This window comes from Strongylocentrotus purpuratus, unplaced genomic scaffold (genome assembly GCF_000002235.5).
Source record: "Strongylocentrotus purpuratus isolate Spur 01 unplaced genomic scaffold, Spur_5.0 spur5_scaffold_15, whole genome shotgun sequence".
NCBI classification, from domain to species: Eukaryota; Metazoa; Echinodermata; class Echinoidea; order Camarodonta; family Strongylocentrotidae; genus Strongylocentrotus; species Strongylocentrotus purpuratus.
In genome coordinates this window covers 32,123,672-32,151,253 of record NW_022145600.1, presented here as the reverse complement: position 1 = coordinate 32,151,253, position 27,582 = coordinate 32,123,672, and the positions used below count along the sequence as shown (strand labels likewise).

Below are 27,582 nucleotides of genomic sequence, written 5' to 3'. Positions count from 1 at the left end.
TTGAACTACATTGTATTTTTTTTTACACACAGTAATCTGTTCATAAAAAGAGATGCTTTTAAAGATCTACACACAAAAGTGATAAAAATGCCATTGTCCTGATCGTAGTTATATTTAAGATTGTATGAAATGAGAGTGGAAATAAATAGAGATCGGAGAGAAAGAGAGTCAAATAGAAAGATAGAGGGAGAGGGGAAGACACGACAGATATTGAAATAGCGAAGAATAAGACGAAGAAGAAGAAAGAGACGAAGAAGACGACAACGACCAGGACGATGAAGAAGAAGAAGAAGACGGAGATGACGGAGACGATGAAAAAGAAGGAGAAGACAGAGACGAAGAAGGAGGTATATAGATAGAGAGTGAGAGAGAGAGAGAGGGAGAGAGAGAGAGAGAGAGATAGAGAGAGAGAGAGAGAGAGATACATAATATGATATGCAGATTGATAATATTAACAGAAGAGAGGGAGAGAGAGAGAGAGAGAGGGTAGAGGGAACAATGGCAACAACTCGACAGGTACACAATTCATTATGTTTTCAAAAAGAAATATGGTACCATTTATTAGACCGAAGCAGACATTACCAATTACATTATATCTGTTTCTTCAAGTTTTTCTTTGCATGTTATTAATTTTTATTTAGTCTAGGAACGTTTCTTAAGAGATTCAACCCACCGAGCCCTAAAAATTACTTACATATTTAATTAATTTACATACTGTTGTCAGCACAACCGCGGTCGCCGAGTTAACCCCTCTAACCACACAAACCCGACGCCCATACGGGTCGATTTTCATCGAATCTACCCCACTTTTTTCAAAATGATATAAAGTAATATGGCTGCACATTGCAACAAAACGAACAATCTAGGGAAAATCACCCTGGGATTAGTTACCAAACTCCGCTAAAGGCAATCGATCCAAAGGTTTCAGAAGGAAGAAATATGACTATAATTCCAAAAAGAGTTTAAAAACGGTTCCATTTGGAAAATTGGGTGACTTCCCCACTAGGAAATACAAAATGTTTTTTATGAGTTTCTTTAATATATTTTCAGGGAGGTCACTCCAAATGTCAGTTCACCTCCCTTCAAATCAGACGACAAAAATATTTTGAAGCAAGTCTTGTTTCCATGATTAAACATCTATATCCATGATGCGCCTCTTCTGAGAATCCTTCGGACACAATCCATGCCACCAGTCGTGGAAGTTCGGATGCTGGTCCTTCCAAGGGTACTCATCTGGACTCAAAGACTTCTTGAGCAACGTCATGATGATGTAGCACAACCTCCTTCCAGTCTGGATACGCGTTGTCAGAATTGGCGAAGACTTCTCCACTCGGCCAAGCCTCCGCCATGCGAAATATTCGAGGTATAAGTCATCGTTACGATCCAAGAGATGGATATAGTCAGTAAACTCCTGGACCGTCTTGAAGTCGTCCACGTGGATGAAAGAATGAGGCGGAGCGAGACGCTCGTAGTCTTCTCTCGGTGGGCCGAATACGATTGGGACGGAGCCTGCATCAAGAGCGTTGTACCAGAACTTCTCCGTGATGTACTCAGGACATTGACTATTCTCTAAGGCAAGGTTGAACTTGTAATCCGCACGAAAGGACCAACAACCCTCTGAAAAGCGAGGACACTCGAGGCGTCCGCATAGACCGTACGTGTCGATGTCAAGATGCTTCTCGAGCTCGTGAACGAAGCGTGTCCTCCCCCAGCTGGTGTGGTTGCAGTTGGATGACGCCCAAGACATCAGTTTTGTCTTACGTAGAACCTTAGGGTTTTGCTCTGGGTTTCTTGTGTCAAAGTAGTGATACGCTGGACCAATATCCGAACTGGTCATGAAGGTGAGGGAAATATTGAATGGATTCCCAAATTCGCGAGGGGGAGACTGTTCCGGGCCGTGGAACGGTGCTTCCTTGGAGTGGAAAACCCAGAGTTGTCCTTTCGGTCGGCTTTCAATGATAGCTTTCCAATCCCTTGAGTCCGGCAGGATGAATACCACATCACTCTCTTGAATGTCTTTCAACGAGTATCCGACCTTGGTTTCAAATCGACAGTTCGAGAATTTACAGGAAAATTTCGTCCATCGTTTGTTAGCTTCTGTGATCATCCGTACACACATCGTCTTACACAATTGAAGAACTTTGATTACACAAATGTCTGGACTGGTATTGCTGTTGTTTTGTCTGTCGATTGCTGATTTGTGTATTTTACTCAAGAGTCTATTCTCCTGCAAGGAAACCTTGTGCTTCATATTTATCAAAGTCTCAACCAGCCATTGACCACCACTTTCCATTTCCGACTCAATCTCGCGATTAGTTCTCTCCGTTTTCAGGACATCGGAACTGAGCTTGAGATTCTCCAATTGAGGAATATGCTCGTAATATTTCTTCTCCACGTGTGAAATCTGAACTTTTCCAGTCTCAAATGGAGCTCTTTCTCGCGCGTCGGCATCCAATCTATTTTCAATGTTCTGGAGGTGGTGGGAATTTTTTTCTGCTCAGAATAACCCCTCATGACCAAACGACAGGCAATGACGAATAGGACCGCTGTGACTGTCTTCAGCAGTGTTCGCTGGTACATAAGCTTCATCATGTTGATGCGTTGACTGATTCAGCTTCACGTAGCTTGTACATCAACAAAAGATGGCTTCAAATGCGTATGGAATCTCGCACATTGTCTGCGGGTGAAGCAAATGATATTAATGAGTTAAATTTATTAAAGTTGGCAAGAAGTTAACGGTTATTTTACAGCTCAAGGATCCTACAATAATTCGTAATGGCTAAATACAACTTCAGCAAATCATTTAGTTTTCAAGCGATTGCGAATTGAGTCGTCCCTTCCAAACTTTCTCGTCATTATCATCATCATCACTTTTGATAACTAGACACAATATCACGACGAAACAGGCATTGTTTATTCGAGTGCAACCTTTATTTTTCTTAGTTGATGATTCTATTATGCAGTATTGACTGGATACTGTTACGACTCTCTCAGCCAGCTTATGTTCCCGATCCCAATAATTTCAAGAAGTTTTCGTCTCAGAACTTATGATTATAATTTGTGCATTATAGCAGTGGCAGATCGGGGGAGCTGGGGCACGGGGGGCACAAGCCCCCGCCCCAAGGAATTCTGCTATATTGTAATAAGAGGTTTGGATATGCCTCGGAATATGCTGAAGTCATACTTTTCCCCAATCCCCCTCCCGCAAGTAGCTCTGAAAAGTTCGTGGATATAATATTGATTGAAAAAGCCACATTCCGCGTCCTAGGAGTCATAGTAAACCCCATGAAATGATTCAAGAAAGAGCATGCGACGGCCCTAGTGTGAAAGACATGTAGAGATGCACAGGGTGAAGTAAAAACCCCAAACAATTAGATATTGATTAAAGCCCATTCTGAATAAGGACCTACTGGAACGTGGAGACGGACTAAAATCAATAGTAATGAGCGAAGCTCCTGTACCGACCATTGGTATATATATATATACACGGTATGCACGTGTGTTTTATTACATAATAATCACACATAATTTTAAAGAATATACCCATTCAAATAATAAAGTTGTAATAAATGAGATATGATGATATATAATAAAATGTAATTATCTATTTCGTGACTTGTTATCTTTGGATTAATTATGAATTATATAATTTTATTTTTTAGGCCAGTTTTCCACAGTCATGAAAAAGAACATGACCGTATTTTGATAGAATATATTCATGCTCTCGTTTTTTGGAAGTCAATAATCAGAAGTAATTTCTGACTTCAGAAAAAGCCTATATGAACTCTCGATGCAGAAACAATTTTAAATGCAACGTATGATTATCTGTCACCCCTATCATAATTATATACCCCTATGTTCCGTTCGTGACATCCTTTATGACACGACTCTAAACGGAAAATGACAGATCCTTTGATTTCGCGTATATGACATTTTTTTCAAACCATCGACAAATTCGACATTAATCAAGTATAATACTCACTCAATATGGTCTGTATAAACATATCCACCCTATACGTCCTTTCGTATTAGTTTTAGCACGTAAAACGAAGAAAACCAGCTTCCAGTAATGAAGGGTAATAAGTGACCGGAGCTAAGTCATTGTGGCCTCACATATCGACCACTACTGATCCGATTGGAAGACACCACCAACGACTGGGGAAGACCATCTTATATTCATCAATATTGATTTACAAAGCTTCTTCAAAATCTTATTATCCCAGAGGAAATATTTACATTTGAATTGAAAATGCTCTATAAAGTATATGAAGCGGTCAGGTTATAATTATTTCAAGAAGAAAAGAGTGATATTCAATATTATTTCTTGAAGAAAGATAAAGGCCGATGGCAGTGCTGAAACAATTTGTACTTATGAAAATCAGCGAGAAATAAATAAAGCCTTTTCCCTTTTTCTCACCAAAAGAAAAGAAAGAAAGAAAAAAAGAAAGACATTTAGTTACAAAAGTACCGAATTGATTTTGAAGGTAGCTTCCCGTGTTATGTAAAGTACATAATTTAATAAAATTACATTCATCATCCTTTTTTTTTTGGGGGGGGGGGGGGGGAGGGGGGTGGGAGATGGAAATTCGCTAAGAAAGTCTCCACCCTCTATATGTCTTTTTTTTCCCCCTCTCTCTCTCTCTCTCTCTCTCTCCCTCCCCCATGTCTTGGTCTACTTCTCTCCCTTCCCCTCTCTTTCTCCCCTTCTCTTTTCCCATCTCCTTCTCTCTCTGTCTTCCTTCTCCCCTCCCATCTTCTTGTTACCTCATCACACGATACATACAGCCATGCAATATCTTGCTCAGCGTCCTCATACAGTTATCTCATTCAGATTTATATAATACAAAATCTATTAAGAAAAATCTTCTAAATTTCAACAGTTTTTTCATACCAAACATTATAAAAAGTATTCAAAGACATTTTGCTTTTATTTAGTCTCAATGAAGATCGATTTCAAGAATCGGCTTAAACTCAATGATAATCATCTTGATTGCGCTTATTTCGCATAACCGTGTTTTTATAATAGTCAATTGACATTATACTTTGATATTGAATAAAAGTCATGAGTCATGATCATCATTGTAACATGGCTATATTCTCGTAAAGCTCCGTTAACTTTTACTAGTCAATAATATTTTCTTCATAAAAATGACTAACACTATATATAATGTTCCCCAGCAACATAGCATAGCAACATTTGTTAAGTCATTTACTTTCCGATGTTCTTTTTTATTTTAGTTGCTACAGCTTTCATATAGTGGTGGATTTTTCTTCTTGACAAAGTAATTTTACAAGCAAACTCAAACTTTATATCGTGATAAATAGTTATATATTATTTTCTTGCAGCTGTCTTGTACTCTCACAACTAAAGGAATAAAAGGATCAAAAATTGTAAACAAAAATCTGACCCATCTGTGCTTGCGTAGATATATGAATAGAATAAGGAAGGGCAGTGAATATGGTCCAATACTGATCTAAATGTATCTCACGTAATATAAAACATAATGGACTCCTCTTGTCATACACAAATATTTCCATGCAAAGCCTAATATAACATAGGATTTGCAAGTACATTAAAGTTACAAAACGGCGTTTTTTCCATTCTCGATTACAGGCTATTGACGGATAAATTGCAATCAATTTAGTCCTACTAAATAATGTTATTGTTGTTTCACATGTTTGTAGGATCCCTGTAACATTTCCTCACAGTCGATAAGAATGGTCCATATCCTAAAAATGAAAATAATATCGGAAATTTCGTAAATTCAAGAATTAATTGTTTGAATTCAATTTTTTTGGGTAAAATATGATACACCTCATACAATAACATTCATTGTCAACTCCCAACGAGTGAGGTTTAAGAATCATAATAGTGACAACTGGTTCATTTTGTTCCACAGATTTTTCGAAATGAGACAACAAGATTAACGTGTACAAAGATGACAGGTCAACAACAATACCCTTGATTTGTTTAATGCCTAATAATCATGTAACATTCGATGAACTTTCATCTGAATTTGTGAATCATTACATGTGTTCTTTAGAGATATAATCATCCACACGAGATGAAGATTTATTTGCATCTAGCCTCGTTATGTTCGAAAAACTTCGGATCGAAATAATGAAAGATTGAATCAGTTTTCAAATAAGTCGTCCTGTGACTGGTTGTTCGTCGGCTTTCTGCAAAAGAGGACACATCTCTGTTCTCTGCCATTCTGGTGCAGTATTAACTGCAGTGTTATTCCATTCCATGTCTTTATGTTCTCCTCACAGTTGGTTCTTGGTTTCCCTCTTGGTCTAGTACCGTCTCCTTTATATAAATCTCCAATAAATCTTTGAATAGATTCAGATGTCTTTTGATTTTGCCTTCCTTTCTTTAAATAGTCCTATCAGGATAGTTTGTTAAACCATGCCATAGTTCTTTGCTAGTTCTCCGATCTTTCCATGCTAATCTTATCATTCTCCTGTACACCCACATTTCAAATGATGTGATTTTGTCCATCTTTATTCATGTTATTATAACTTGTTTACCATAAGCTCTTAACTATTATGGTCATAACTGAGACACGAATTCAATGAGGTCCAGTAGCTTAATACGTGACAAAGGTTCTCGATAGAGACATCTCTCTCCAATATCTCTCAGATCTTCATTTCCCATATCATTTCCCATGATGTAAATAAGCTGTCCAATCTGATACACATCGCTCGCTCGAGTCGTGGCGGCATTATCAAAAATCAGTTCTGGCGCGTAATGAATCGACAATGGATCATCGTCGTAATAATCTCTCTCCGTCTGTCCGAAATCGTAGATAGCAGAGAGGAATGTCGTCGACGCGTTGCCCAGATCGATGAGGTACCCGCTGAATAAGTCGTGATCGGATTGTTTGACGATCACGTTATCACCTTTGATGTCGTTATGAAGGATATCCATCGAATGTAATGCCTTCATCGCAGACAGGGCGTCGAGCAAAACTGTCTTTGCGTGGTGGATGCTGACGTGTTCCTCATGTGGCCATGTGTTCAAAGTCTTGACTTTATACGTGCTATCGTCACCTAGAAACTTCTCGGTAATGTTCACGTTTGCAATGGGAGTCGTCTTTCTGAGTAAAGCGAAGTGGATCTCATTGAGGTCTTTGAACTCACTGTCCGCGGTGTCTTTCAAAAGTCTGTGACAAACCAGAATATAAATACAAATGAGGATATCTTTAAAACACATTTTAAATGTAGTAACTTTATCTGAGAAATGGGGGTCGTAATTATGTATCAACTGATTTCTAAAGTCCCTAGATATGTTATTGCCAGTGTCATCTTTGCTCTGATGATTTCCTTAGGAGGGTGCCCTCTATCGATTAACAACTGTGCATGAATTATGCGGTCAAGTATTTGTTTAACTTTCTTATCGTTACTGTTACCAGATAAAGAAGTTGCATCGATAAATAAAGTGTGATAGATTTATAGAAAATACCAGCTGAGTTCTCTTTCTAGTTTCTCCTTCGCTTTGGTAGCCTCATGTACAGGCACTTCAAGAAACATATCAGAGTTTAAAATAAAGGAAGTGTTAGCGTGTTACATCAACTACTTTTGGAGCATGAAATAATTATGCTTGATAAAAACCGGGAGACAGAATCTTGAGATTGTATTTGAATGTGTTCTTGGTTGCATTTAACTGCATGTGAAACTTACTGGAAACTTACCACCAGTTGTAGTGCGTCTAAACTTGCCATTGATAAAACTTTCAACAAACGAGCTCTTCCCGACGAGACTATCTCCAATAATAATCACCTTTAGATGTTTTTCATCCACCTCCTCCGTTTCATCCACAAGATTCATTTCGATATTCTCATAATACACAAGATGATATTAATGGTATGGAGTAGTATATTGATGTCCAGGCATCATGAAACTATTCTAGGAGTAGGGGTGCTCATTAAGACCAACGTGAGCGTAGAGTCCAAGAAAGTGGGGTCCATTGGCATCGATTCGTTAAGTCTGAACAGCAGAGCGGGAAGGGAGGGGGGGGGGTGCTCGTGCCCACTCAGCCTCTCTTTATCGCGGGCTCCGTAGTTAATGCTTGGTCACTTTAAAATGCGTGGCGTCAGTGTCATAAGCGTTTTTTTACGAAGGAATCCTCAGCAACAATCCCTCCTGCACAATAATAATAACAACAATGATATTAATTGTTGAAAATTAAAGCATCCATTACATGGATTTTCAGCCGCAAGATCAGAAGTCTATATGGTCGTATTACACTGTTAAATGCAGCAAATCAATAGTTTGGCATTCATGGTTGAATAATTTATTATCCATAGATGATTTTAACCGACTCTTTCCACAGCATGTTCTTTATATCCCTTTTCTCAATGGAAGCCCTGGATTCGGCTTTACCACGATTGCAAAGACTTTTAAGAAATCAACTCGAGGCAGGCCTACTTCATTACACAATGAGAGATATCAAACTCGGATTATGTTCTAAGTCATTTTCATGATCGCTCATTTCAATAGATGGCGCCATTTATTTATTAAACCCAGAGCCATCTATACACATCGATGTGTATGTGTATATGTGTATAGATGGCTCTGATTAAACCAATAACAGGCATTGCATTTAATAGACGGATTTCCCTACTCAGTTGTGTCATTATGTCACAACTGTTTTTTTCTTCGCAAATATATAGGGCAATATCAGTGGCGTAATGAGCAAATAAGTTGTTTTTTTTTTTTTTGGGGGGGGGGGGGGGGCTGACAGACAATCCGCATCACCCCACTCTTACATGCAGGCCCAGTTGAACGTTTTTTTTTTTTTTGAACGTATTTACGATCAGGTAGAGCGTAGTGTAAATTGGCGTGGGGTCTAGGGGCAAAGCCCCGGAGGGGGTCAAGGGGCAGAGTCACCAGAAGCTCAGGGGGTATGGGCATTTAATTACGGTCAGATGAGCATATTTTGATACCTTATTCATGACACTGGCAGGTCACTTATTGGCGTGTGGTCCAGGGGGCTGAACCCCTGAAACTCAGGGATTTGAGGCATTTTATTACGGTCATTGAGCATTTAGGGGCCGCCTTAGGACCCCTGGTGGGGTCGAGGGGGCAGAGCCCTGGAGGATCAGGGGTTTTACGCGTTTAATTACGGTCAGATGAGCATATTTTGATATCTTATTATTTTGTGACACAGGCAGGTAAGGGACTTTCGGCCCCCCGATCCATATGTTGTTAGCGGAATTAATCGCAACTGATCTCCCCTTCTTTTCACCCTTTTCTTTTTTTGTTCCTCCTTTTTTGTTCCCTTTTAGCCCTCCTCTTTCCCTTTCCCTTCTCCATTTTTTTTTGGCGGGGGCGGGGGGGGGGGGGGGGGGAGCGACAAGGGCCTTTTGGCCCCCCCCAATCCCAGCTTGTTGGCGGGAAAATTGCAACTGATATCCCCCTTCTTTTCTTCTTCCTCTTTTTTCCTTCCCTTTATCTCCTCTTTTCCTTTTTTCTTTCCGTTTCCTTCCTTCTCTCTTATTTTTTTGATGAGGGGGGGGGGGGGGAACAGCCTGGGAGGCAAGGCCCTTTCCCCCATTTTCTTTTCTTCTTCCTCTTTCTTTCCCTTTATCTCCTCTTTCCCTTTTCCTTCTTTTCCTTCCTTTTCTCTCTTTTTTCTTTTTCTTTGCCGGGGGGGGGGGGGGGGGGGCAAGACCCGCTCGCCCATCTGGATCCGCGCCTGTGAAACATTCCCTCAGGAAATGACCCTCCTCGCCACATCCAAAGCAAACCCTGTGCGCAGGCGACTGCGCATTCCCTCGCGTACGCCGGCAGCCTAGAGCTGCCGCGATCCCCGGCCCCCCCCCACTCAGTGTTATTTAGGGTACGCATATGCGTGTTCCAACCGACCCCCCCTTTTCAGCAAAAGTCCGGTGTGTAAAGTCAATACGGCTCGACCTTTTTCTTTTGTATACGAGCCTTTTTCAGCATCCCCCCCTTTTCAGCAAAAGTCCGGTGTGTAAAGTCAATACGGCTCGACCTTTTTCTTTTGTTACGAAAAGGACATTTTGGCAACACGCATGCGGTCATTTTGAAACCTGAGTGGGGGGGGGGGGGGGGGGGGGGGGGCCGGGCCGCGATCTTCTCTTTAAGCTCTTCTCTAGGCCGGACATACGGGTATCCAGATTTTTCGCTAAACTGGATATACGGTTATTTACTAGTGTTAATGTTAGTGGCCCTAAGGCCCATTAGTGACTATAAAAAAACATATGCTCTTCCTGGCTATTTGGGAATGTGTCAGTTTGCAACAGAAATGGAGAAACGCGCATTTTCTTGAAAATCATGTGATATCACGAATATTTATAAATCACTTGTTTGTAATTGAAAATAAGTCATGCCCCACCACCAGTACGCTAGTGGGCAACATATTATAGGGACAGACAACAAGACGACTGAGTACAATTACACAGACCCCAAATCTTTACAAAAATAAAGAGAGAGAGAGAGAGAGAGAGAGAAAGAGAAGAGAGAGAGAGAGAGAGAGGGGGGGGGGGAGAGAGAGAGAGAGATAAGGACAGCGATAATATGAAATGAAAACTACTGGAATTCAGGACGACAAGATCAAAGTTCACAGGATGTAAATATATACAGACACACGGCAGATCAGCAAGGCCGATGGCTAATAGTAAATAGTCAATAGTTAATGGTGTTTGTACGAATCGAGATTATCCTCATCCTTGGCTTTCATCGAAAGGGTGCGGTGCGGTGCGGCGCGGTGTGGTGAGTTCAACGCACCCATTCATAAAAGGCCCCCGCTTTTCTCGAAAGGGTGCGTTGAGAACGGAGGACCGTCTTAGCACACCCTTTCGAGAAAAGAGGGGGTCTTTTCTCGAAAGGGTGTGTCGACTAGTCTTTCACATCACTGATTTAATTCTTATTAATGCCTGATCTGGCAGACTACGCAAAAGTAGTTTCAATTTTGATTATTTCAATTTATAAAATGACATTTCTATTCCTTGAACCTGACGGTGCGCAGCGGGCGCTAGGGTACGTCAACGCCCCCACAAAAACGAAAAAAACAAATAAAATGCAATAAATTTTCAATAATTCATTGCATTTTGCCCCGACCCCCAACATTAAAAAAATCTTCTATGTGGGTATGCCTTAATCATAATGCATGGCCCTACAGAGGAATTGTTCCTGCTGACAAGCTGCCGTATTTAGTCACGAACTTTCTCGTAAAAAAAAAAAGTTTTTGACCATTTATATCAGTGGCAATGTAATTTCATGTCATCATGTATACAAAATAAGACATGAAAATAAAAATACCCACATCATTGCCCATAGATGGCAGCTGCCCAAATTTCACATTAAGATTTGTTGGGGGAGGGAGGGGATGAGGGTTGCAGCCCACTCAGCTCCCGCCGGGTATGCTCCGATCTGCGTTCATTACCTCATATTTGGGGATGTTGGGGGACTCAATCATTATGTCGCTTGTTTTTCTGCTCGACATCGCTCACAACATAATCAACTCCAGGAATTAGTGTTCTAACCGCCCCCACCATCCACAGAAGCCCCCTTCTAATCGGTTTTCGTAGATACGCTACACGACTGCAAACAATTCCTCTGTTTCGATTCGTTCATCACGTGGGTATTTAACATTTGCCTGGATCATATTGATACATTCTTGACTTCAGTGCGGACTACATTTTTAGCTTCCCTGTTGAATCAGAGAGAGGCTAAATATTTAGGTATAGTACTTTAACGATAATCTGGTCTTGGAGTCAACATGATTCGTCAGATCCTAATCCTGGTCCTGTTGGGTTTTACAGTGGAAGCGAGACCAAAGTGGGAGAAGTTGTTTCAGAAGTCAGATAATGATCGGGTGCCAGGCCAGTACATTGTTGCTCTAAAGGTATGTTTGTTTTATTTTTAAAATTGTGATAGCTTCTTATTTGTACTGATAATGTAAACACATTATAGGCATACATTAATCAAAGTATTATAATCAAAATAATCAAAGAATATGAAAATGTGTCAATATACATGTTTATTCCAGAATATGACGATAAGACCGTGTACTGCAATCATGAAAGTATGTCTGCACAAAAATTAATGATGATCAAATTTGGTTAGATATTTCTTTTTTTAATTTCGATATTCCTGTTCCGTGAATCCATTCGATCTAAGTTATTATATACGGGTAACATGAGGAAGCAAAAGCAATCAAAGGCAGACCAGTACAGGGAAAACCCGTGAAAATAATAACAGTTGTGATTCCTTCCATTACAACATACACTGTTGCCCATTATGTTGGTACGATTTCTTAAAACAAATACATGAAATAATTGTTACAGTATGGTTTATTCTTGATAGATAAAATTTATATCTTCTAAGAACTTTGTTGATCATTTTAAGGATTCAAACAGATTGATCAATAAAGTAATGAGAACATGGGTTTAGTGAAGAAGAAATTAATCTTTAAGCGCCTAGTATAAAAAAGGACCAATTAACTCTTACAAAATAAATGTGGGCCTGTATTGTCTGAAATGTCTTGTCATGGTGTTTTAAAGGTAATACAAAGTTTTGGTATGGGGTCATGAATTTGGTTCAAATGAACATATTGGAAGCATATGCGATCCTACAATATTCAGTGATCGTTGTCGCGGTCGAAATCGACTCTAAAGCTATGAAATTGTAAATAATAAACATTTTATGTTGAATAGCTCCCTCTCAAGGTCAAGATATTAATTAAGCTATAAAAACAATGTTTATTGACTAAAATCGACCGATTAGCTATTCTCGTTCGGAAATAATGTACCACAACTACATACTCTGAGATTTTCATGGTCGCAGCTACCATTATACGGCGTAGGAGCTATTTGAAATTTATCAAAATTTACCGGGAGCACCGTAAATCTTTATATTCAATTTTTCTCGATAGCAGAATTGTTTAAGGGGCTACAATTCTGGTGTTTTTAATACATCCACAGGGGCATCCAAATTTATCAAAATTGTTAAGAATCACTATCCACCCATTTTTCAACATTTCCCAAAACTTTGTAATACCTTTAAATGAAATATACACTGTTGGTCATAAGATGGGATAATTTTTTGTTACCCCAATTTATGCAATGGTTTTGACAACGATTTATTCCTAATAGATCTAGATAATGGTATACATTCTCAGATTTTATTGAATAATAATTTGCGAGTTTTTGTTTTGCGTTACTGCTAAAGCATGTGTATGCTACTATGCTTATCAACTAGGGGACCTACGTCTTTAAGTCATAACTGACAGTAATGAGGATTAATGCCTCACAAAAGGGCACTAATATAGCACATCGACACGGTTTTGATCCTGGGGCCTCACAGTTATGAAGCCATTGCTTTGCCACTGAATCATGACTGTACGCAACGGGGGCTAGGGTAGGAAGCCGCCACCACAAATAAAAAAAAAGAAAAGAAAATGCAATAAATTATCAATAATTCATTGCATTTCCCCCGGTCCCCAGAAGAACGTACGGCCATCCAATATGGTTCATGGCATGGCCACATGTGTCGATGTGCCAGTTTAGTGCCCTTTTGTGAGGCATTAATCCTCATTGCTGTCAGTTATGACTTAAGGACGTAGGTCCCCCAGTTGATAAGCATAGTAGGCTACACATGCTTTTGCAGTCACGCAAAACAAACACTCGCAAATTATTATTCAATAAAATCTGAGGATGTTTACTATAATCTAGATCTATTAGGAATAAATTATTTTCAAAATCATTCCATAAGTTGGGGTAACCAATTTTTTTCCACCTTTATGACCAACACTGTATATCAGTCAGATGACTTTACTGCCTACCAATGAAACAAAACAAAATCCCCTTCATTATTTTATGTAATCAGACTGTAATCAAAATCTATATTTCCGGTTAAAATTTTCCGGATATGAGAATATTATGCTGCTGTGTTTCATCCAAAAGCAGTTGATCAGATCTGTTTTTATTTTTGTTGTTATACCACAATACTAAGCCCTATCAGTGGTCTTTTATCCTCCCAAAAGAGAGATAAATGAAGTGAGTAATTTAGATCCAGGTCCTGATCAGAATTACCATTATATTCATCTTTGTCTTAGATTCCTATCAAATCTTGATTTCCAGAGGTCATAAGTTTTGAGGAAACAACTTTTGTAGTGAACTGCCTTAAAATCCACAAGATAAACATAATCATTTCGCATTTCTATATCATTTTTAATCTTGTCTTTAAGGTGTCCATTGCTGAAATGCAGTGTTGCCATTTTAAGGTATCAATGACAGATTAGTGATTGCTTCAAGAATTATACAACGGGACTTGTCAAGAGCAGAAACTCTGAAATTTATTTGCTTTACAGTCCATCCTGTTTTTATTTGAATAATTTATCGTTAATCACCCATTAGTGTCAAAATAAAGATATTATAGGTTTGAAAAGGCAATTATCAAACAATCCTTTAAAGTTAATCTTGTTTCTGTTTTTAATCGTTAATCGTTATCCGTTAATCACCTATCAATGTAAAGAAGAAGAAGATATGCTTCATTTAACCTCAAATATGAGAACCAGATCATCTTGAATAAGTTGTCCTGATTGTTCCCATAGCAAACATTTATAAGGATAAGTTTATTTGCCTTTTCGGATATACATTAGAAATGGATTCCCGACGATTCTTTGTTTCACGGCATCATGCGACATCATTTTATGGCCAGGGGCAGATCCATGATTTTCCAAAGGGGGGGGGGGTGTACGAAACCGCAAATTGCAATCAGTTATCAGTTTTTTGTAATTGTATTAAAGAGAAAAAGAACATATCCCGTGATGTCCAAGGTATAACAATAACAACGACACAAGTCTTAAGGGCCCTGGACAATTTTGAACCTTCAGATGCTTATGGTACATTCTGAAGCATGTTGCAATCAGTTATGTAGATTCTTCGATATGAGAGTTTTTTAAGAGATGCTTTAAAAGAATAGAGAGATGAACAATGCCTCATGAATTTGGTAAGGAGTTCCAAACATCTGGTCCATGATGTCTTTCTGACTTTTGGGCTAAAAGTATTTTAGGATTTTCTAAGTGATAATTTGTTGAACAATGGGTGAGATATGTGTGAATGTTTGAATTTAAACTGTAAATGTTGTGAAATAAGGATGGCAGTTGATTATGAGAATATTTATACATAAAAATGCTTGTCTGAAAAATGTGAATATCTTGTATTTTTAATGTTTTTAAACGATGAAATAAAGGTTCCCTGTGTGATATATTATTTGAGTTAGTGATCATGCGAATCGCTCTCTTTTGAAGCAAAGATAAGGAATTAATTCTTGTTAAACGACAATTACCCAACACAATATTACAATATTTAACATGTGATAAAATTAGAGAATTGTATAATATAATCATTGATCTTTCAGAAAGGAATCGTTTTAAATTATACAATATTCCAATATTCCTCGATACTGATGTATGTAAATTAAGTATATGCTCATTAAAATTGAGATGAGAATCAATATTGAACAAAGGGGGGGGGGGGGGTTTTAGGATTTTTTAGGGGGGTTTACATACATAAAAATACCAAAGGGGGGGGTTTGAACCCCCAAACCCCCCCCCCCTGCGTACGCCCCTTGCTCCGGTGACAAATGCTCCTTGAACGACAGTTGCTCCGCCGACATTTGCTCCGCCCACAATTGCTCCGCCGACATTTGCTCCGCCGACAATTGCTCCGCAAAAAGCGATAATTGCTCCGGGAATATTTGCTCCGCCGACAATTGCTCCGCCGACATTTGCTCCGCCTGAAGCGACACTTGCTCCGGTGACAATGTTGATGATAATAATAATAACTAGATTTGTAATACTTGTTTTGAACAAGTATAGGTGGGCTGGTCTATCTAAAATTTGAGACAAAATGAAGGGCACATTTGAGATAGCTAATTGTCTCAGCTACAACATACTTAAAGTTCAGCGTAAACGAAGCTAAAACGACGGAGATATTGCTCGCGAAAGACGGGAATGTAGAATCCAGTTTTGAAAAAAGTCATGTCCCATAGAGAATACACGCAAAAAGTGAAAAATTGATATTCCTCCTTAATCGCAAAAATACGCCATTTTGTCGAAATGAAAAATCATGCCCAATGCATTCGCAGTGAGCTATCTCAGCTAGAACATATCGAAAGTTGGAAGAAAATCAATCAATATTTACAGAGATACAATCAATTTTCCAAAAATATGCTGATGTCATAATATGCAAATTGGAATTTTGAGTTCGGAGGCCATTATGATGACGTCATGAGTTAATTGAGGGTCAAATGAGACAAGAAATTATATTTCCAATTCATATTTTACAAAATATGAAACAAAATTTGGGGTCACCTTACATCCTAAAGAGCTACAATGGATTTGTATAGGCATGTTTTTGCCCATATATGCTATGTATTACAAGAGTTCGCACGCACGGACGTGTATCTTAAACGGACGCTCAATCCGTTATTAATGGTCAGAAATATGTTAACAAGGTATCAAAATGCTTGGAAAAATGTGCCAAATATGATGATAAAGAAAAATCTGCGATTCTTTGTTGCAAAATGCCAGAACGCGCGAAAACACGCGCGCATGCGCGTGTGCGAGATTTTTTTTATAAAATGCTTTAAATGGCCTAAAACGTATGTTAAATTTTTTGAGACTATTTTGAGCATTTTAATATTTTGCGCGCGCACTGACACGCGCACGTACGCGCACGCGCGCGTTTTTTGACCTGAAATTGATTGGACGAATATTGACCTTAATCATGATAAATATGAATCCAAAATGGCTTTTGGTTATGAAGATATGATCATGAGTAGATTTTCAGAAAAATTTACAAAATGGCGCCTAGATGACGTCATCAGTGAAGGTCATAGTTGAAAACGTGATTGTGTTTTGTACATATGCCTATACATATATGTGTGCCAAATTTGAAGGCATTTGATTGAGTCATTTTCAAGTAATCGTGCTTACAAAAAAGTGGTTTGAAATAAGTAAAATAAATAATAAAGGCAATTCTAACGAAATTATAAGGTGGTCTGTACGATCTACAGCCCACCTGATAATAAATAAATATATAACAAAGGCAATTCTAACGAAATTATAAGGTGGTCTGTATGATATACAGCCCACCTGATAATTACAAAAATAACATTAGTAACACCACCAACCATAATAATAATTGTTGTCATTATTATTGTGATACTGCTTCTAATACTACTCCTAATACATGTACTAGGAAGGAGGGGAAGAGGAAGAATCTTATTGTTTATTTTCTGTATTATCGAGGCATACAAAAAATGCACAGGAAGGTAAAAGAGGGAAAAGTAAGGCGACGAAGAGGGAGAGAGAGGGAGAGAGAACGAGAGGGGATAGCCTATGGCTCGGGTTCAAATTCAGTTCTCTTTAATTTATTTGACCCAGTACTGATGATCATAATTTTATCTACCATGTGATTGCCATGTGTACGCCACACCGAATAGCACTAGCTCACATTTTGTTATTGTTGTCAAGAACTTATTGGTATGCAGCCAGTAGATTTTCATCATGTGTTTGATCTTGTATTGAAAAAAATATCAAACACATCATCATAATCTACAGAGTGCAACCAAAAATTTCTTAACAACAATTGAAATTTCTTTCAGGAAGCCTAACACTAAAAGCTGTTTTTGATTCAAAGAGCATCGTAGAGACGATAAACAAATAAGAATAATAATACATCCACTTCTATTTTCCCCGCCAAATAATCCGAACAAAAGAATCAACAGAGGGTAATCAACTGTTAAACGAATGTACCATGAGTCCTTGATAAATTAATTAATACTGCTTGTCAAATATTATTGAAGAGCAGCAAAGGCGAACGCGATTGTCGCTACAATTCAGAAATCATTGCTTGCATTGCTTTTCTCTCAAAAATTACCGTGAGATATCAAGCTACATAGAACTATGATCGATACAAAAGATATTGTCTTGAAAACATTCAGAAACATTAAAACTTGAATGAATTAACATAATGCAAATGAATAAGACTAGAATGAATAGGACACAAGTTAATTTCTACCATTTAAATCATCCAGTACCGAATACCTGAGCAAAATTCGAACCAGATGCATTTAATGGTAAACTTAAAGACAATGATTCATGACAATTGTCAATTGTCATGAGTTTATCGTCTAGACGTATTGCAAAAGATAATCAGAATAATAATGATCAGAATGATACCTCTACTACTAGGCCTACTTCTACATGACTATACTATACTACTGCCATTGTAGAATATGCTGATAATACAGATAATGATATGATTAACAATTATAACGAGACTTTAATTCGTCACTTTGACGAATTAGGTGATACGTATGCCATTTTTGTATCATGAAAGTGTGCCGATCATGATCTAATGATAATATTCATAAATACGATAATAAAGATATTGATGATGATGATTTATTGTTTTAAATGACGATGATTAACAATTATAACTAGACTTTAATTCGTCACTTTGACGAATTAGGTGATACGTATGCTATTTTTGTATCATGAAAGTCTGCCGATCATGATCTAATGATAATATTCATAAATACGATAATAAAGATATTGATGATGATGATTTATTGTTTTAAATGACGATGACAATGATTAAAAGTGGTATAGCGCCCCCTTCAGGTATTCGATAGACAATTGTTATATGATTAATTTACTAAACAAGCTCAAATTTTCGCCTGATTGCAGAGCCTACCAATCATTTAACTGATATTTCGACGCACTACATACGCAACATAATGAACAAGTCTAGACTGGAATGTAGTATCATTCACCTCCCATAGGCATAAGACGCATATTAAGCAAACAATCTAATGACGTCATCAAAATGAATAAATATTGGTAATAATCTTGTGAAGAATTGTCTCAGCTACAACGTATCAAAATTTAGAAGAAAATTGATCAATATTTGCAGAGATACAATCATTTTCTGTAAATATGTTGACGTCATAATATGCAAATTCGTATTTTGTCTTCCAAGGCCATTATGATGACGTTAAAATGTACTTATTGGCCAAATGAGAAATGAAATCATATCTCCGACTCATAATTGCAAAATAAAAGAACAATCGGGGGTTTAGGTGCATCCCAAAGAGCTGTGATGGATTTTGTGTAATCATGTTTTTGCCTATATATGCTATGTATTACATGTGCTCGTGCGCACGGCAAATTATCTTAAACGGACGCGCATTCCGTTATGAAATATCATGAATGAACAAAAAATTGCGTTTCTTTGTTGTGTAATGGCGTTACACGCAAAAACGCGCGTGCATAATTTTCGAAATTCTTTAAATGGCCTAGAACATACTCTGTTTTGATTAAAAAGTGAATTTGAGCATTTTAAAATTCAGACGCGCGCGGATTTTGATGAGATGTTATGTCGAACCTTGACCTGAAGTTCATGTGTTTTAAATATGGTTCAGTTTTGATGACTCGTTATGAAGATATGATTAAAAGTTGATTTCCACAAAATAGCGCCTGGATGACGTCACGATGATTTTGAGTTACTGAAAAGTGTCACGATTCTAAGTTATGCTAATATTAATCATCATGGCAAGTTTCATGATAATGGCTTTATTCATTCATGAGATATCCTGCGAACAAATTAATGGCAGAATAATGAATGGGAATAATAATAACTTGAATTTGTTACTTTGACAATTTAGGTTATACGTATGCTAATGTTTTAAATAATGAAGAATGTATTTTCACGATTTTTTATATTATCTTCTAAAATGCTCTTCCTATTAAAGGTAAAAACCAGTATTGGAAACGCCCCAATTTCAAAAAATGAAATGGAAGCTCCTATTACCAATCATGTGAAAGAATATGTTTTGACTAATACATGATGATAACAATTTTGCCGGGAAACCGCCTACTAATTGATATAATAATAATAATAATAATAATAGCTTATAGTCCACTCCAAATTTTATTAAACCGAAACGGAAATTCTTTTTGCCCAATTGATCGTGAGCCCGGCAGCCACTGAGCAGCGCCAGATCGACGTTACTCTATCCCTTATTGTTGAACGCCAAACAAGGTAGCAACAACTCCCATCTTTTAACGTCTTTTGGTATGACGCGGCCGGGGTTCGAACCCACGAACCCACGAACCCACGACCTCCGGTTGTGAGGCGGACGCTCTACTGACTGAGCCAACACTCCGGTTTTGTAAATTGTAAATTGTAAATTAGTTTATCTCAATGGTCTGTGAGAGATAAACGCACGTGTCGCGCACGTGTGCGTATAGTCCCATATACATCTTTCTGTGTACAGTACTTGTAACTTTACGAAGACTGGGCCAAATTTCTTATCATTTTGATGATTCCAAAACCTTGCAGTACACACCAATACGTATATGCTAGATGATCAACCTTTTCTGATCGATTCCACAACGTTTCTTTCACAATGCAATCGCATGACCATAACTGGTCTTTACCTTTAAGGTCTATCCATATGAAAAATTTCAACTGTGTAGTATATTGACCCTTATGGATCTATGGAAGATAGATTGAGACGATATATGACAATTGACCCCATACAATAAGCAGTTACACCTTTGACCCTAATTGACATAACGAATAATGCATTTTCACAATTTCATCTTCTTCCATGAAATGCTCTACCCGTCATGTTTACCTAGATTGTGCTGCGCATAGATTCAATCGGATTATTTTGGGCCATTACAAGAAGTGGGTTATTGATGTGGACAAATGCTCATGTATCCTTTAAGCTCATATAATGTATTTTATTACCAGAGGAAAAAAGATTGGTCAGTCACTCAATAGTGTCTGACAGTAAAGTATAGAAAGTAAAGGGGTTTCCTTGTTTAATTTGAATACTAGAAAACTGCTAACGTTTATATTTCACAAATAGGACAAACGTGACATATGCATAATTCCTACAATGTTCTACAAAATTTGCGAATTTAACTTTCAATTGAAAATTGTGACATGATCCCACCATCTGATCAAAAAACAAAAGACACAACTTTTATAGCCCATAGTCTCAGCTATAATATACCAAAATTTAGGAGAACATAGAGCACAAATAAGCTAGATAGTGCTCAAAGATTAATGTCATGTAGATCCATGATTTGAACTAAATTGGCACCTTCCACAGGCTTAACACGCAAATTAAGAAAATCTGTCAAGTTACCTTTAAACGCAATTTTCACTATGATGATGTCATCAAAATGAAAAATAATATGCAGTTAACTTGTAGACAATTGCCTCAACTACAAGATATCAACATTAAGAAGAGAATCAATCAATATTTACAGAGATACAATCAATTTTCCATAAATATGCTGACGTCATAATATGCAAATTCGTATTTTGAGTTCCAAGGTCAATATGATGATGACACGATATACTTAATGGCCAAATGAGACATGGAATCACATTTCCGACTCATACTCTATCCGAATATGAAAAACAATTGTGGGTTCCTGTCCATCCCAAAGAGTCAAAGGGTTTTGTGTAGGCATGTTGTTGCCCATATATGCTATGTATTACATGAGCACGCGCGCACGGACGTTTATCTTGAACGGACGCTCATTCCCTTATTAATGGTCATAAAGAGATAAACATGGTATCAAATTGTTCGGGAAGACATGAGGAATACTGTGTCAAAAAAGAATCTAGGATGAATTATTTTGCGTTCGGCCGTGACAAACGAAAACGTGCGCGCATGCGCGTGCGCGCGATTCTTTATGAAATGCTTTTGCTAATAATGGCGTACGCTCGCGTTTTTTGACGTGAAATTGACCGGACTGATATTGACCTTGATCCTGGTAAATATGAATGAGAAATGTCTTTTCGTTATGAAGATATGATCATATTTTGATTTTCACAAAATTGCGCCTGGATGACGTTATCAATCAAGGTCAAGGTTGAAAACCTTATTGTGCTCTTTCCTCATGCCTATACATATGTGTGTCAAATTTCAAGGCATTTGATTTAGCCATTTTCAAGTTATCTTGCTAACAATAAAGTGGTTAGAAATAAGAAAAATATTCTAACGAAAACATAAGGTGATCTGTATTATATAAAGCCCACCTGATAATACATTACATTTATAATGCGCTTCATACAATGTTTCTAAACGCAAGAGAAAGAATAAAGGATAAGGATGTGGGAGGAAAAAGGAGTTACCTCGAAGTCATTTCGAATATACTGAAATAACTTTCCATCTATCACTGTACGTCCCATATGATGTACACTGAACACTCATTCCATGTCGTGGGAAGTTTTTTTTTTAAAGTAGAGCCGCAAGCCACATTCCCCAATACGCGCATACCTCCTAGTTCGCTCATCAATATGTAAGACCTGAAATGACCTCAATGCAAGCAAGCACATGCATCTTACTAGGTAAACCATCTGCAAGTAAAGCATTACAGGGGCGTCGCCAAAGGGAAGGGGGGGGGGGGGGGTGTGGGGGTGCGACACCCCCCCACCTCTCAGGATATTATCGGTAAAATTGCGCTGCCGTCGGGAAAAAGAGAAAAGGGAGAGGGAAAAAAGAAAGGGCAAGGGAAAGAAAAGAAAAAAGAAAAGAAAAAGAAAAGAAAGTAAGGAAAAGAAAGGAAAGAAAGGAAAAGAAAGGAAAGAAAAGAGAAGAAAGAAAGAGAAGAAAATAAAAGAGGGAGGAGAGGAAAGAAAGAAAAAGAAAGAAAAGAAAGAAAAGAAAGAAAAGGAAAAAAAAAAAGAGAAAAGGGAAACAAAAGAAACGGGGGGTGTGAAAGAGAGGAGGGGGAAGGTAAGAGCCTGAGAAAGCAGGAGTGGGGTAAAAGAAAGGGGGTCGTTGGGTGGAGTCGTCTCGTCAAGGAAGCAAAAAAGACACGGGTAAATATGTTGCTGTGTCGGGTCAGCTGTGTCGGTATTTTTGCTCGATCCTCGTGTACTATATCAATGCAGAAGTTTGAAGTCGGTGAGATGTATATTGTCGGTCGGCCGACAATTTTTTTTCCCTACGAACTGTGACTTTGTATCCGCTGTGACGACTTCGAGAGTGACTACAACTACAATACTTGTATTTTCTCGAAGTTTCACTTTCCTATAATATCAGCAAAAGAAATCAGAGATTTAACATTTTCGGGGAAACTAAATTCAAACAAGGATTAAGAGTAAAAAACGATACGACGAATCGTCTTCCTTTCTCTATATTTTGATGAAACGCCAAAATTTCCGCACTTCGCGCGGGAGGGGAAAACTTCATTTAGACGGGTCAAGAACGATACAATAAATCGTCTTCTTTTCCTAATAATTTAGGGAAACGTCTAAGCTTCCGCGCTTCGCGCGGGAGGCCTAACACCGACACCCTCTAACGAGCGCGCTTCGCTTGCTCACTACCGCCCCTCCCTAAAATAAGATCCTAGCTCTGCGCCTGCATTAAAATATATAGCTATGATGTTGACTAAGTTGACAAAATAATTCGTATATTTATGTCGTCGAGGAAATTGATCATTTGCGCATACGCAAGTACTTTAGATAGTCCATAGGAAAAACAATTTAGCCTTCGGCCCCGGGTTTATAGGGTTATTTGTAGATATTGAGACACTTAATTTTGTCGGTAATTGGTGGCTAGTTTTGTCGGTAATCGTTGGCCTCTACACCAACCCCCCCCCCCCCCACTGAAAAAGGTCTAGCGACGCCCCTGATACAATGTATTAGTCATCGTGGAAGTTCTAGAAAGCAACAGGGGAGGGATCAAAATAAGCTTTGAAGGGCACTTATACGTAAAGAAGAGAACCCTTTCAGACGGGAAAATTAGATGGCAGCCTTTCTGCTTATTCCCATTGATACAAATCATTTTGTTGCAGTTTGATGTCAGTTCTTCACGATAAGCCAATTGCTCTTCTTCCGGTGGTTCCGTGAGTCCCTTAAAGTCAGTGAAAACAAAGTACTCAAATGAGACGGGGTGTTTTACACACTAATATATATATATATATATATAGTAAAAGCTACATACACTTAACTGAAGGAAAGAAACCTATAGAAAACGGACTGGATATTATTGAAAATACTATTCTAAACAAGAATGTACTCCTACATGTACTACATTACGTTACAATTTCACGAGAGAAATAGAACTCGAGAGGGGAAGAAAAGAAGAAGTGATGAAAATGAGAAGACTAGCACGAGAGGAAAGAAAAGAGCTAAGAAGACAAGAAAAGGGTGTAAAAAGGAAAAGGAAGAGCAAGAGAGAGAGAGAGAGAGATAGCCTTGAGCTTTTGGATCGGCTAATGAGTAATAAATGAAACAAATTTTGAGCGGAGTAATTATCTTTCGCCGGAGAACTTGCATAAGGAGCTAAAACTTGATGTTTTTTTAAATCAAACATGGGGAATAGCAAACAAACGGTTGAGCATTTATTGCACTAATTGCCAGAGGAGCATTCATGTCTTCCACGAGGCCGCACTTTTGGATCAGAGAGCAATTTAATTGTCGGCGGAGCATTGTCTTTTGCGGGGCACTTTTTTAGCGGAGCAAATGTCGGCGGAGCAATTGTCGGCAGAGCAAATGTCACCGGAGCAATTGTCGCGTTTTGCGGAGCAATTGTCGGCGGAGCAATTGTCGGCGGAGCAACTGTCGTTCGAGGAGCATTTGTCACCGAAGCAATTGTCGCGTTTTGCGGAGCAATTGTCGGCGGAGCAATTGTCGGCGGAGCAAATGTCGGCGGAGCAATTGTCGGCGGAACAATTGTCGGCGGAGCAAATGTCGGCGGAGCAATTGTCGGCGGAGCATGTGTCATGGAACCATTATAAGCAATTGTCGGCGGAGCAAATGTCGGCGGAGCAATTGTCGGCGGAGCAAATGTCGGCGGAGCAAATGTCGGCGGAGCAACTGTCGGCGGAGCAACTGTCGCGGAGCAATTGTCGCGTTTTGCGGAGTAAGTGTCGGTGGAGCAATCGTCGGCGGAGCATGTGTCATGGAACCATTATAAGCTATGAATGACCAAAATACGGTAACTTGTCTCCGTTGCAACACACCATTAGTGAATATTATCATGCTCGAGTGCTTTTTAAATAAGAAAACAACAAGCAACGACACAAATACAAACAAGGATATATAAGCTAGGAAATATTGAAATAGTTTTTTTCTTTAAAATTATATTATTTTTTTTGTTTAGGAAGTGTTTGTCAAAATATGTAATTTTCGTCATTTTCCTTATCAATTACATGATGTAAATTTGTAAAGCCAAAAAGTATACTGACTTTAAGGTTTGTTGTTTGTATTTCTTTTGACTAATAGCCTGGGTTCAAGGCTGACGCATTTGTGACTAAGGTTGAAACACAGAACTCTCCGTCGTTTGCGAATTGTTCCTTCTTCCACGTCTACAAGAGTATCATCAACGGGTTCGCCGCCAAACTCACCACAAAAGGCTTAGAAGAAGTGAGTATAATATTCCATGTGGCGATAATATTGTAATCAAATGATACAACTGCGGTGGGTGGATCTATGAATATTTTGAATCTTTAATTGATTTTATCAGTTTTCTTTATTTTTTTTCAATTTTATTGATGGATAAATAAATTAATAAATAAATTATTCATTAATTTATTCAATCAAAATTCATTTATGCGTGTGTGTGTATGTGTGTGTGTTTGTGTTTGCGTGAGGTCGTGTGTGTGCGTGTATGTGTGTATATGTTAAAAACTATAGGCCTATAATAAACACGGACTATAAGAACATTTCATAGATAATGGCAAAACGAATAAAAGAAGTTTTGAATGATATTATTCATTCAGATCAAGTGGGTTACATAAATGTTGGGCATATTGGTGAAGCTATACGTTTGATAGATGATGTGATTTTTCACTGTAATAATTACTGTGAGGAAGATATATTCCTCATAGCAGTAGAATTTGAAAAAGCTTTTTATTCTGTTTCACATAAATTTCTCTTCAAAGTACTAGATTTATTTAGGTTTGGACAGTCTTTTTATTCTTGGGTTAACATCATGCATAACAGAATTAGTAGTTGTGTAATGAATGGAGGTTTCTCCACTGGTTATTTTGTTACTAAGAGAGGGGTGAGGCAGGATACTCTCATCGTATCTGTTTTTGCTAGTAATAGAAATTTTGGCTCATGCAAGTTCGACAAATTTTGTATGCCAATGATATGATTTTGTTCGTTAAAAATGAAACATCGATTACAAGAATACAGGATATATTCCGAGCTTTCTATAAGTTAAGCGGTTTAAGGGTTAACATAGACAAAACTAATGTGATGAGGAAGGAAAAAACAGAGGAGAGTCTGGAACATTACCTATGGGCAATATAGTAACGAGAATGAAAATTTTAGGAGTATATTTTTTCATTGAATAAAGAAATGAGGGAAGATTAAATTATACAGATATTTTGAGTAGAATTAAAAGACTTTTGGAATGGTGGAAACAGAGAGATTTAACAGTGATGGGGAAAGTACATTTGCTTAAAACATATGCTTTGTCAAAATTGAACTTTGTTTCCTCATCATTAGTTGTTCCAAAGTGAGTAGTAGCAGAGATTAAGAAAATTTGTTTTGATTTCATATGGAATAGAAAAACGAATTAAAAGAGCTATTGCACCAGCACTACGGGGATGGTGGCTAAAGGATGATAGAGTTTGAATTAGTTGTGAAAAATCAAAGAGTAATGTGGTTAACACGGCTACTTTATGGGGAAAGGAAGATGGGATGGAAGCTTTACTTTGACTATAGCTTTAGAACAATGGGTGAAAGGTTTATATCCCTGTGTGTGTAATTATGATGTTAAATTATAGACTTTTTAAGCACCAATGTTTTATTAGAGATTTTAAAGGCTTGGCAAGATATGGAGAAAAACAGGAATTTTCTTGTAGGAAAAGCTAATCCAATCTTTTGTATTAAAAAAGATTACCTTTCGAAAGGTAAATTGATTTTTGATGAAGACTTACTTAAGAAAGACATTTATCTAGTAGATCACATGTTAGAGAAAAGGGAAGGTGAAAACAATTGATTATTTTCATAACTTAGGTTTAAGTAGTGAAAATATTATGTAAATTTGGAAGATAAGTGATGCAGTTTTGAAAAGCGGAAAATATGAAGGGAACTTACACGAGTTTTACTCAGTTGATGTACACAAATAGAATATTTCGTTGAAGATTTTTGAAAATATCATTCTATTGAAAAATGTACCATTAAAAAAGGTTAACGGAATTTTTGTAACAAATCTACAATATTTATATACTTTACGAGTAAAAGATGGCCACACTGACTTTGAATTCTCTAAAAAAGAAATCGCAGACATTTTCATAAGACCTAGAATCACAACAATTTTATCAAAAGTTATAGGGAATTTCAGTATAAATTACTTCATGGAGCAATATATACAAACGAACATCTCTTTAAATTTGTTTTGTTGATACTAATTATTGTTTCTTCTGTAAGCAAGATTTAGAATCGTATGAACACATATTTTGGGATTGTGATGATTTCAAAGCTTTATGGCAGAGAGTATTGAAAAAAATTAGTTTGGTAAAGCTTAAAAAGGGAGAGTGAAAAGATATACATGTTG

The 27,582-nt window shown here is 37.8% G+C and overlaps 3 protein-coding genes across 3 annotated transcripts in view; 1 reads left to right on the top strand and 2 right to left on the bottom strand.

Moving 5' to 3' along the window:
• Window positions 1–528: 528 nt before the first annotated feature.
• On the bottom strand, window positions 529–4,036 carry LOC578793 (alpha-(1,3)-fucosyltransferase 6). The gene is made up of 2 exons (XM_003731224.3): window positions 3,983–4,036; window positions 529–2,677 (listed from the first exon to the last, which is right to left on the bottom strand). The coding sequence occupies exon 2, from the start codon at window positions 2,291–2,293 to the stop codon at window positions 1,130–1,132; it is 1,164 nt and encodes a 387-aa protein (XP_003731272.2). The 5' UTR covers window positions 2,294–2,677; window positions 3,983–4,036; the 3' UTR covers window positions 529–1,129.
• Window positions 4,037–6,553: 2,517 nt separating this feature from the next.
• LOC115924192 lies at window positions 6,554–7,830 on the bottom strand. Its single transcript, XM_030986073.1, has 2 exons — window positions 7,745–7,830; window positions 6,554–7,166 (listed from the first exon to the last, which is right to left on the bottom strand). The coding sequence occupies exons 1-2, from the start codon at window positions 7,828–7,830 to the stop codon at window positions 6,554–6,556; spliced, it is 699 nt and encodes a 232-aa protein (XP_030841933.1).
• Window positions 7,831–11,624: 3,794 nt separating this feature from the next.
• The window catches only part of LOC115924191 (aqualysin-1-like), an 18,299-nt gene continuing 2,341 nt past the window's right edge, over window positions 11,625–27,582 (top strand). Inside the window, exons 1-2 of the mRNA XM_030986072.1 lie at window positions 11,625–11,875; window positions 25,299–25,439. Coding sequence (XP_030841932.1) covers window positions 11,750–11,875; window positions 25,299–25,439 — 267 coding nt within the window. The 5' untranslated portion in view covers window positions 11,625–11,749. The remainder of the gene's footprint in view (window positions 11,876–25,298; window positions 25,440–27,582) is intronic.

Coding starts and splice junctions, on each gene's coding strand:
- LOC578793 (XM_003731224.3), bottom strand. CDS start 2,293: ATGGAAAGTGGTGGTCAATGGCTGGTTGAGACTTTGATAAATATGAAG.
- LOC115924192 (XM_030986073.1), bottom strand. CDS start 7,830: ATGAATCTTGTGGATGAAACGGAGGAGGTGGATGAAAAACATCTAAAG. Junction 7,167..7,744: donor AGTCTCGTCGGGAAGAGCTC/GTTTGTTGAAAG, acceptor GGTTTGTCACAG/ACTTTTGAAAGACACCGCGG.